This window comes from Sardina pilchardus, chromosome 3 (assembly GCF_963854185.1).
Source record: "Sardina pilchardus chromosome 3, fSarPil1.1, whole genome shotgun sequence".
Taxonomy (NCBI): Eukaryota; Metazoa; Chordata; class Actinopteri; order Clupeiformes; family Clupeidae; genus Sardina; species Sardina pilchardus.
In genome coordinates this window covers 1,386,099-1,398,598 of record NC_084996.1, presented here as the reverse complement: position 1 = coordinate 1,398,598, position 12,500 = coordinate 1,386,099, and the positions used below count along the sequence as shown (strand labels likewise).

Genomic DNA, 12,500 nt, shown 5'->3' with positions numbered 1-12,500 from the left:
CTGGAGAACCCAGCGGAACACTGGAGAACTCTGGAGAACCCAGCAGAGCACTGGAGAACCCAGCAGAGCACTGGAGAACCCAGCGGAGCACTGGAGAACCCAGCGGAACACTGGAGAACTCTGTCCCTCCATCCCACTCCAGAGGGTCACAGTTCAGGGAGGAGGAGTCTATGGCTTGGAATCCTCAGATGTCGTGTGATTGGTCAGTCTGGGGGGGGTCAGATGTCGTGGGATTGGTCAGTCTGGGGAGGTCAGATGTCGTGGGATTGGTCAGTCTGGGGGGGTCAGATGTCGTGTGATTGGTCAGTCTGGGGGGGTCAGATGTCGTGGGATTGGTCAGTATGGGGGTCAGATGTCGTGGGATTGGTCAGTATGGGGGGGTCAGATGTCGTGGGATTGGTCAGTCTGGGGGGGTCAGATGTCGTGGGATTGGTCAGTCTGGGGGGGTCAGATGTCGTGTGATTGGTCAGTCTGGGGGGGTCAGATGTCGTGGGATTGGTCAGTATGGGGGGGTCAGATGTCGTGGGATTGGTCAGTCTGGGGGGGTCAGATGTCGTGGGATTGGTCAGTCTGGGGGTCAGATGTCGTGGGATTGGTCAGTATGGGGGGGTCAGATGTCGTGGGATTGGTCAGTATGGGGGTCAGATGTCGTGGGATTGGTCAGTATGGGAGTCAGATGTCGTGGGATTGGTCAGAATGGGGGTCAGATGTCGTGGGATTGGTCAGTATGGGAGTCAGATGTCGTGGGATTGGTCAGTCTGGGGGGGTCAGATGTCGTGGGATTGGTCAGTATGGGGGTCAGATGTCGTGTGATTGGTCAGAATGGGGGGGTCAGATGTCGTGGGATTGGTCAGTATGGGGGTCAGATGTCGTGTGATTGGTCAGAATGGGGGGGTCAGATGTCGTGGGATTGGTCAGAATGGGGGGGAGGGCTGAAGGGGCGGGGCCTCTGGCATATAGCTGTGCAGGTCCTGGAGTGTGTAGGTTGCTATGGAATCCAGCAGCCAACCACGGCTCACCACCACTTCATCGTCCGGCAAATCTGGACAAGAGATTAGATAACACACACACACACACACACACACACACAGGCACAGCTCTTCAATTCTGGACAGGAAAGATGACATCACACTTTGAGTGTATAGTGTGTGTGTGTGTGTGTGTGTGTGTGTGTGTATGTGTGTGCGTATATCTCCATGAGCAGGCATGCAAACTGTCAGTGGTGAAAAAAGGTGAGAAGAAGGGACGCACTAAAGATGCCTTTATTTCCTCTTCCAAAGTGCGGCCAAAGTCTGAGGGGCCTTGTTGAAACAAACCAGGAAATCAATAATAATATTGCTTGAGACACACTATTCACTAATAAAGTTGTGAACAGTCTTCACATCACATGTTAAACTACCCCGTAGGCACACTATGTAAGGGATAATCAACGACGCGCCGTGCGTTTATAGGAAAATAATGCACGTTCGAAGTGGTAATAAGGACCCGACGCCGCAGGCGGAGGGGACTTTACACTTCGATAAGTGCATTATTTTCCTATAAACGCACAGGGCGCGGAGTTGATTATCCCGCTTATACCACTGCTACTATCATTTTCGTTTATATTGCCGCTGTCTTAGATACAACGTTGCTGTTTTTACCGTTACATTCACATGGGCGAATTGATACTCAAGTGTAATAAGCCCAAAAAAAGGAACTACTTCATAGCCGTGCGGTATATAGAAAAATAATGCACGTTCCAAATAGCGCATCATAATAGGAAATTTGACCAAGCAGTGGTATAATCACTAATAAAGTTGTGAACAGTCTTCACATCACATGTTAAACTACCCCGTAGGCACAAACTACCGATCAGGGCCCTTGAAAAACAAAACAAAACAAAACAAAACAAACAAAAACGTAAATTGCATGGCTTGCAAAACTCGTAAATATAACAATCCGGGTGCAACTGTAATTGTCACAAATGGAACGGTTACGTGTGGTCTGAAGCAGTCGTAACTTACACATATTTGAGTTACAAGCGTAACTCAAATGATCTTTTGACGATGGGCTCACAATATGCGTGAGCAGCTAACGCGTGCTAACAGTTCAAGCCAACGCAGCTCGACCATGTCTCTGAACCAGACCAGTTTAGGAGCATTTCATTCAACGGTCACATCAGCCTTTGCTAAAGGCTACTGATGAGGTCTGCCTATTTGCTTCACCTTCTGTAGATCTAGATGGCTCAATCTGCACGTATTCTTCATCAAATGAACTCGCTATGTCTACATTTGTGTCTAATATCGCTAACTTTCAGCCTATGCTACGACGCTACACTAATCTCAGTGTCTGTTTTTAACAGAAGTCGAAAGTTTCAATCAGCCCACCTGTGAAATCTCTGACATCACACACATCACTCCAGCGGACATGTCAGACGCATCTGCGCTAATACAGACAGGGAGTATCTGAGTGTGTGTGTATATCTGTGAGTGTGTGCGCATGTATCTGTGTGAGTGTGTGCACGCATATCTGTGTGAGTGTGTGTGTGTGCAGAATAAAATCAGATGATGCTAATCAATAAAGTCGTGTCGGAACAGAGAGGATATGAGACAGAAGACAGCGTTCATTAAATATAAACACACACAACAGACTATTCACACACACTACAGACTATACACAAACACTACACACACACCAGACTATACACACACACACACTACACACACAACAGATTATACACACACACTACACACACCAGACTATACACACACACTACACACGCACACTACACACACCAGACTACACACACACACACACACACACACAACAGGGTTTCTTCTCCATCAGATCAGTGAATGGCAGATGTTCCTCTGAATTATTAATGACCAGTGAAATGCACACATTCACACACACACACACACACACACACACACACACACACACACACACACACACACTCAAACAAACACACACAAGTATGTATTCCTGTGTGTCTATGACAGAGAGAGAAAGGCAATGTGTGTGTGTGTGTGTGTGTGTGTGTGTGTGTGTGTGTGAGACAGAACTTTCTGCTTACCTCTGATTTTGAAGTTGGTTTCTGATTCTGATTCAGGCTGCACAATCACAAGCTGAGAAGAACACTGTCACACACACACACACACACACACACAAATTAACTGTGCACTGACACTGACTGAGTGTGTGTGTGTGTGTGTGCATGTGTGTGCATGTGTGTGTGTGTGTCTGTGTGTGTATGTATTTATGTATGGGTTAGTCTCACGTTTTTGGAGAAGTGACAAAGGTCTTCCACCACAACACCTCCACAAAGCTCAACCATCTGCTGCATCTGACCTGGAGACACACACACACACACACACACACACACACACACACACAGAGACATGAGAAAGCATGAATACTCGCTCACACAAGTGCACAAGCTTTGCTGCTAAGCTCCAAGGAAACTTGGCCTTTTCCTGTGTGACCAAACTCTAGTGTTGTACGGTGCATCGATGCTACAAAAGTATCGCAACAGCCTGAAATGAAAAATGTCACAATATCTAATCTTATCAGTATCGATGTTTTTGAATGACCGTATTCTTTTGAAGTAACATGTGTGTGCTTGTCTGCACCTTCCATATTAGAATTAATAAATATTACTAGAAGGCTTGAAAGAACGGCAAGATTATTTTGGAACATCATCAATTCATCAGGTCCCTTTCCACAGGCGTATTAGTCAAGCGATTGGCATCAATGCAATCGCTATCAATTGCTTGATTAATACACCTGTGGAAAGGAACCATCGGTTTTTAAAACGCTTCTTCAAGCAGAGGGAGCGATCCCCATTTTGCCGCCACATACATGAACTACAACAAAGCATCTTGTTCCGCCTTTCCAATCTTTGTCTCTGCCTCCCTCCAAAGATGCTAACGGCTAGCTCTGATCTCTGCCTCCCTCCAAAGATGCTAACGGCTAGCTCTGATCTCTCCCTCCAAAGATGCTAACGGCTAGCTCTGATCTCTGCCTCCAAAGATGCTAACGGCTAGCTCTGATCTCTGCACCTCAAGCTCTTATTATAGAACTCATTCCATTTAGTCACCCATCTCAAGAATGCAGGAGTAATCCGGATAGAAACTACAGCAAAGTATACAGGTCACATTCGTTTGTGTGTGTGTGTGTGTGTGTGTGTGTGTGTGTGTGTGTGTGTGTGTGTGTGTGTGCCAACCTGTGCTCATTCCAGTGAAGGGGCCATAGAAACAGATCTCAAATCCTTTCATCAGCAACTACAGAGAGACAGACAGTGTGTGTGTGTGTGTGAGTGAGAGAGAGAGAGAGAGAGAGAGAGAGAGAGAGAGAGAGAGAGAGAGACAAACAAACAATGAGCCAATTTCACAGTGTCCAGAGGGGTATTTCACAAAACCTAGATAAGGGATTAAACCGGGATTTTTTGGTTATCCTGGATGAACTTATCCTTGACTCGGTTTCACAAAAGAGATGCTACATAAGTTGCCATGGGAATTTATTCTCTGAAGCTAGCCTGCTCCCGACCAGGCTAACAGCCAAGATAAGTTAATTCTAATGGTAATTACATTATCTGATTGGTTCAGCTAGCTGTCATTCAAATGAGACCTGCATGCGATTTTTGAAAGAGCTGTATTCCATTTATATACTATTTGCTACTTGCATTTACTCGCAAAACACAACAGAATGTCTGCCCAATACCATTTAGATATCATTTAAATTATGGTGGCCTTGTAATTAATTACAAAATCGTTGTTTGTATCTTTTTTTGACTGACGTTTGATGAATAGCCTACTGTAGTAGTTGATTGGAAGTGGAGGGGACATATTTCGAAGGTGTTTTCAACTAATTTGGTTTAAAGACAGAATAAAGATATAGTCATACTTTGTGCATCTTTGCGGAGGCAAGCGCTTTCTTAATGACGTTGCGTGCCGAGACAAGGAAGCTCTCACACGTGGGTGCATACGTAAATTTGCATTCAGTTGGTCTGCCACACCTACTCCCGCTATGTAACAGAAATAATCATGATTCCCCATCCAAAAAAGCAAAACTTTACCTCGTTGTTGTCTATATCATAAGCAGTTGTTAACTTTGTGTGCAAGACGCTATTTTTGGCGTCTTTTTTATTCCAACCGTGAGTTATTTGGGGGAGAAACGAGAACGCGCACACATCCCGAATAACTTACACCTGGCTTGACATAGACGCTCCTGTTCATCCTGGATTGGCGTTAGTGAAACGAGTTTAGCAAGGATGACTAGAGAACGCTATGTCAAACCTGGCTTTATTGATCATCTTGGATGTCTTAATTCTGCTTTTGTGAAATACCCCTCAGGTGTCTGGCCTAGTTGATGTTAATGATGCCTTAATTGGCAGGGTAAAACATCTTCCTGTTTCTGTCTTTCCTATAGACTGAGCTGTTCCAGAGGAAGTTAGTTTACACAGTGGCGACATCTTGTGAAATAGGCTTATACATGCGAGTTAAAAATGTTTTATCTCAACTTTCAGAGTGTGTGTGAGTGTGTGTGCGTGTGTGCGTGTGTATCTATTGATCTCAAGTTGCTTGGTTGGGTGCAGTGTTTCTGTGTGTGTGTGTGTGTGTGTGTTTGTGTTAATATCAAGTCACTTGGTTGGGTGTAGCGCGCTTTATGAGGTGTGTGTGTGTGTGTGTGTGTGCGCCTCACGTTGCTTGGTTGGGTGCAGTGTTTCTGTGTGTGTGTGTGTGTGTGTGTTTGTGTTAATCTCAAGTCACTTGGTTGGGTGCAGCGCGTGAGGTGTGTGTGTGTGTGTATCTCACGTTGCTTGGTTGGGTGCAGCGCGCTTTCTGAGGTGTGTGTGTGTGTGTGTGTGTGTGTGTGTGTGTGTGTATCTCACGTTGCTTGGTTGGGTGCAGCGTGCTTTCTGAGGCCCATAGTGGCTCCGCCCATTCACCACATCCCCACACACTTCAAACTCCACCTACAGATCAGACACACACACACACACACACACACACACACACACACACACACACACACACAAATACACACAAACTTCAAACTCCGCCTATGGGAAACACACACACTTCAAACTCCGCTTACAGATCAGAGACACACACACACACACGCACACACACTTCAAACTCCACATACGGGTCAGAGACACACACACACACACACACACACACACACACACACACACACATTCTTATGCACACACACACACTCTTATGCACACAAACACACACATGCACAAGACAGACAGAGAGGGTGGTATTGCACACACACACACGCACACACACACACACACAGACATTCTTATGTACACACACACACGCACAGGACAGAAAGAGCGGTTGGTATTGTGTCACCTCATTAAGCAGCTTCTCCTGTCTGAGACACTCAGAGACCCCTGCGAATGCACAAACACAAGACACACACCTCAGACCAAATTACAGTGTATGTGTGTGTGTGCATGTGTTTGTGTGTTTGTTTGTTTGTTTGTGTGCGTTTATGTGTGTAAGTCTTCGTTTGTGTGTGTGTGTGTGTGTGTGTGTGTGTGTGTGTGTGTGTGTGTGTGTGTGTGTATGTAACTCACAGAGGTAGCTGACAACCCAGGTCCTGTTGGAGATGCCCTGGAAGTACTTTAGTGTGCGCTCACACACAAGTTCATCATCTGAGAGAGAGAGAGAGTTTAGTGTGTGTGTATCAGAGAGAGACAACCAGACAGCAGTTTGTGCGTCTTCCCTGTTGTGGGATTTGGGGGTTCTGTTGTTGCTGTGGTGAGTGTCTATAGTTCTGTTGCCGTGGTAAGTGTGTATAGTTAAGTTGCCATGGTGAGGGTGTATGGCTCTGTTCTGTTGCCGCGGTAAGTGTGTATAGTTAAGTTGCCATGGTGAGGATGTATGGTTCTGTTCTGTTGCTGTGGTGAGTGTGTATGGTTCTGTTGCCGTGGTAAGTGTGTATAGTTAAGTTGCCATGGTGAGGGTGTATGGTTCTGTTCTGTTGCCGTGGTGAGTGTATGGTTCTGTTCTGTTGCTGTGGTGAGGGTGTATGGTTCTGTTCTGTTGCCGTGGTGAGTGTATGGTTCTGTTCTGTTGCCGTGGTGAGAGTGTATGGTTCTGTTGCTGTGGTGAGTGTGCATGGTTCTGTTCTGTTGCCATGGTTAAGGGTGTATGACCCTGTAGCCGTGGTGAGTGTATGGTTCTGTTCTGTTGCCATGGTGAGGGTGCATGATTCTGAGTCTCATCTGGATTGGACAGACGCACACACACACATTTGACGCACCTGTCCTGATGATGACGTGGATACACACACACACACACACACACACCTGTCCTGACGATGACGTCGGTACACACACACACCTGTCCTGATGATGACGTGGGTACACACACACACACACCTGTCCTGATGATGACGTGGGTACACACACACACACACACACACACACACACACACCTGTCCTGATGATGACGTGGATACACACACACACACACCTGTCCTGATGATGATGTGGGTACACACACACACACACACACACCTGTCCTGATGATGACGTGGGTACACACACACACACACACACACACACACACACCTGTCCTGATGATGATGTGGGTACACACACACACACACACACACCTGTCCTGATGATGACGTGGGTACACACACACACACACACCTGTCCTGATGATGACGTGGGTACACACACACACACACACACCTGTCCTGATGATGACATGGGTACACACACACACACACACACACACACACACACACACACACACACACCTGTCCTGATGATGACGTGGGTACACACACACACACACACACACACACACACACACCTGTCCTGATGATGACGTGGGTGGTGTTGGCCGTCACGTGGGAGGTCACGCTGCCCCCCATCCTTTTCGCAAACCTCTTCGCCTCCACCTGCGTACACACACACACACACACACACACACAAACACACACACCTCACCTGAGTCATCTGTGCTGATATCACACACACACAGAAATAAATCATACCTAACTACAACATAGAGTGTTTCCTCTACGTTGATATAAAACACACACACACACACACACAGGCTATTCCTGAATCCTGACCCTCTCAAATCACGTTACACCCCCCCCCCCACACACACACACCCACACACACACACACATACCCACACGCGGTTGCAGAAAGAAAGAGAGAAGGGGCAATGTGACAGTGGAATCTTTTCATTTATTCATGAGTATGTGTGTGTGTGTGTGTGAGCATGTGTGTGTGTGAGCATGTGTGTGTGTGTGTGTGTGTGTGTGTGTGAGCATGTGTGTGTGTGAGAATGTGTGTGTGTGTGTGTGAGTGTGAGCATGTGTGTGTGTGTGCGCGTGTAGAGGAGTCTCATGCAGGCCGACAGGTTTAAAGTAGCAGTCTCAAAAGAGAGGCCACAGACAATGCACTTACCCAGAACCTTCAACTCTCATTCACACACACACACACACACACACACCCACACCCTCCCCCCCCCACACACACACACACCCACACACACACACACACACACCAGTGAAGGCATGTCCATGGGGAATGTAAGAGCTGCTTTCTGAATGTCGGGTCTCAGATCACACAGGTCCTTCTGCTGCATCCTTTCATGTCTCATGCCACACCACATACATAACACACACACACACACACACACACACACACACAGACACACACAGACACACACACACACACACACACGAGTCTCTTTTGAAGTATGCATTAAATACCCTCCACTCATGCCCCTGTCCTCTTGTGTTCCTTCAGTTTATGGGACAGATTTCTCACACACACACACACACACACACACACACACACACACACACACACACACACACACACACACACACACACACACACACACACACACACACACACACACACACACACACACACACACACACACGCTCACACACACATGCTCACACACTCACACACTCACACACACACACATACACACACACACACACACACACCTGCTGTGGCCCACTTAGTCCCGACAGGGCGAGCTGGAGTGGGAGGGGTTTGGTAGGAGCGGCTGCTGGTGACACTTCAACTATGAACTTTGACCTCTGCCCGTCACGGCCACGCGACCTTTGAGCACGGCGCTGCCCTGAGAGAGAGAGAGAGAAACAAAGGCTGTGTCTGAAACATAAGTACACACGCTGGGCAGTGTGCATTTTCCGGAAGTTACGTCAGATTTCCAAGCGTGCATCGATGCATTTTTTTTGCCCTCAGATATCCCATAATCTATTGTGCAGCGCAGGTCAAGCTCCACACGTCATGCAAATCGTCAACACACCCCCCTCCCCGAGTCAGGTGACGCCAACTAGTTACTGCTGTCCAAATGTAGGTAGGGACGCATACTGAGGAGCAAGCTAACTAAGACTATACTGGAAAGAAGGTACGTGCACGCTTGACTTCTGGACACGGCCAAAGTTACCTCATGTGTAAGATCCTTTCATATATCTGAAAGGTGGAGCTTCGCCTCTCCAAACATTTTGAATCTCGCAGGCGCTTTTTTGCGGGTGCAAGTGTAACGAATGGCAGCTGGTTAGCTGTGCGTGTCGAACGTTAGTAAAGCTCACTCCCCGACGCCTCAAGAGCGCTGCTGGCATGAAAGCTAGCAGCCTGGGCTTTTAGCCGGATTGTTAGCGCTCTCGACTCCCGATCCGAGGTGCTGCCTTTTTGCGGGTTCGAGTCCGGGCGTGTGCAGGGCTGGACCGCGGTGGTTCCACACAACGCAGGTTACACAAATATGCCACTACTATGCATGTGCATACCATACATTATCTGATGAACAGCAATTAATTTGATGCTATGGACTAGACACTAAAAATATCCACCCTTACGCCATAGCTCATAAATGCGAAAGTAATCGTTTTTTGATCTAAGTGGTCTTGTGCGTCTCCACATGTCACGATTGGCCAACATCATCCCAACACGGAGAACGCGCACAGACCCGAGTTGAGGCCTAGTGCAGACGTATATGCTAATGTCCTAGATGTGTCTAGCTTGCCCCACAGAACAGAAAGGGTCTGGGATCAAGAGCAATGCAAACTCCTTCAAGGGAGCAAAAAATAATGAACCAATCAGGATCGCCGGAGTTGCGTGCTGACATTGATTCTGCTATTTCAACTGTTTTGTCGAATCTATCGAGTATTCATTCTTTAAAAGATGAATAGAGAACCGTTTTGAAGGAATTTATTGGTGGCAAGGATGTTTTCACTCTTCTTCTGACCAGGGTTTGGCAAGAGCTTGAAGAAGCTTAGCGCGTCATTCAAGATAATGGACAAGTGGTTTATCCAATCACATACAAGGATTTTTGTACAAGGCAAGGCACTTCGTCGCCATTTTCCAGAAATACATCATGTCCGGTGCCGTTTTTTCTCATGCTGATCAGATGCTGATTGGTGGCTGTTCCACTCTCAGCTCATGCACGAGCTTAGTGTGGGCACGAGCTCTCCTTCTGTACCTTATGTCAATCAGTAACCTGCCATGTTGAAGCCTAAAAAAATCGTTCAATTTTGGCATTTTTCACTAGCCTAGCATTCCCATTGAAATTAATGGGGGCGGGACTTGTTCACTTTCTCCAGTTCTTATAATACCTCCATGGTATACACGTACCCTGTGTGTTGCAGGGCTGAGTGTGTGTGTGTGTGTGTGTGTGTGTGTGTGTGTGTGTGTGTGTGTGTATATACACATACCCTGTGTGTTGCAGGGCTGAGTGTGTGTGTGTGTGTGTGTGTGTGTGTGTGTGTGTACACATACCCTATGTGTTGCAGGGCTGAGTGTGTGTGTGTGTGTGTGTGTGTGTGTGTATACACGTACCCTGTGTGTTGCAGGGCTGAGTGTGTGTGTGTGTGTGTGTGTGTGTGTGTGTGTGTGTGTGTGTGTGTGTATACACGTACCCTGTGTGTTGCAGGGCTGAGTGTGTGTGTGTGTGTGTGTGTGTGTGTGTGTACACGTACCCTGTGTGTTGCAGGGCTGAGTGTGTGTGTGTGTGTGTGTGTGTGTGTGTGTGTGCACACGTACCCTGTGTGTTGCAGGGCTGAGTGTGTCCCAGGCCGTCTGGAGTGGGGGAGGGCAGAGCAGCCTCAGCTGCCTCAGAAGAGGCCTCGTCTCTGGGGGGGGATGGAGAGAGGGGGGGCAGGTGGAGAGGAGGGGGGGGGGGTCAGGTGGAGAGAGGGGGGTCAGATGGAGAGAGGGGGGTCAGGATGCATAGTGCCCTGGATCCATGAAATAACTGGCCTTTAAACATAACTTATCAGCCTGCCTCTATGGAAACGTATCATAGGGGAGCCAATACCTGTGTGTGTGTGTTAGCGGGTGTGTGTGTGTGTGTGTATGTATGTGTGTGTTAGCGGGTGTTTACATACATACACACACACACACACACCCGCTAGCAAGCTAAAATTTTGATTTTCTTCTAATGAGACATGGAGGAACATTTGGATCAAAAATCAGGAAAAACTGAGGACCATGGTGTCGGATATTGAATTTTTGGCCAAAATTTAACATGCCCCAAGTCTTAATCTGTTCCAATAGGGGTTCCAGGAATCCATTGAGAAAACTTTGACCAAAAACTAGGCCCAAAAGTTCTAGCAAATGACCTGTCTATAAGCCTAACGGTAGTTCTTTGGAGATCATTTTTGCCTGTTGTTAATCTTTCACCTCCACAACAAAGCGTTTGCATTGTGTACAGCAGGGATAAATCACGAGGAGTTTGCTATTTACAACAGCAGAGTAATAATATAACTACATCACGACTCTACAGGGAACTTAAACTTGTGTGGTGTATCTTTATGGATAGTGCAAGTCGATTTAGAACATTCGCAACCCTAGTGTGTGTGTGTGTTAGGTGTGTGTGTCTCAGCGGGCGGGTGTGTGTATTAGCAGGTGTGTGAGTGTGTGTGTGTTGGTAGGTGTGTGTGTGTTAGTGGTGTGTGTGTGTGTGTGTATGTGTATCATCAGGTGTGTGTGTGTGTGTGTGAAGGTGTGTTTGTTTTAGTGGGTGTTTACCTCATCCACACTCCCTGCTGTCTGGACGGCTGCTGCTTGGGGGACCCGAGTGAGCTTTGCTTTGGCCCCGCCCCTTGATTCCCATTGGTTGCCTCAGCACTGGTCCCTCCCACTGTTGTGGCCCCTTGATTCCCATTGGCTGCCGTGGCCCCTGGCTCCGCCTCCTTCTGCTTGAGCGCCTCGGAGACGAGCGCCATCATCTGCTCCAACCGCTGCAGCTCAGCCTGCATCTCCACCTTTTGCTGAGGGACACAGAGAGTGTGTGTGAGTGTGTGTGTGTGTGTGTGTGTGTGTGTGCATGCTCCCTATAGCGCCATCATCTGCTCCAACCGCTGCAACTCAGCCTGCATCTCCACCTTTTGCTGAGGGACACAGAGTGTGTGTGTGAGTGTGTGTGAGTGTGTGTGTGTGTGCATGCATCTCCACTTTTTGTTGAGGGACACTGTGTGTGTCAGTATGAAGAGGGGAG

At 47.6% G+C, this 12,500-nt stretch overlaps 1 protein-coding gene across 1 annotated transcript in view; it reads right to left on the bottom strand.

Moving 5' to 3' along the window:
* Positions 1-12,500, bottom strand: part of LOC134077613 (uncharacterized) — a 30,363-nt gene that overhangs the window by 674 nt on the left and 17,189 nt on the right. Inside the window, exons 11-21 of the mRNA XM_062533316.1 lie at positions 12,032-12,273; positions 11,045-11,133; positions 8,986-9,122; positions 7,824-7,911; positions 6,575-6,652; positions 6,348-6,388; positions 5,873-5,956; positions 4,205-4,262; positions 3,260-3,330; positions 3,056-3,119; positions 1-1,042 (exon numbers count right to left, since the gene is read on the bottom strand). The exon at positions 1-1,042 is cut by the window's left edge and continues 674 nt beyond it. Of these exons, the coding sequence (XP_062389300.1) occupies positions 915-1,042; positions 3,056-3,119; positions 3,260-3,330; positions 4,205-4,262; positions 5,873-5,956; positions 6,348-6,388; positions 6,575-6,652; positions 7,824-7,911; positions 8,986-9,122; positions 11,045-11,133; positions 12,032-12,273 (1,080 nt within the window). The 3' untranslated portion in view covers positions 1-914. The remainder of the gene's footprint in view (positions 1,043-3,055; positions 3,120-3,259; positions 3,331-4,204; positions 4,263-5,872; positions 5,957-6,347; positions 6,389-6,574; positions 6,653-7,823; positions 7,912-8,985; positions 9,123-11,044; positions 11,134-12,031; positions 12,274-12,500) is intronic.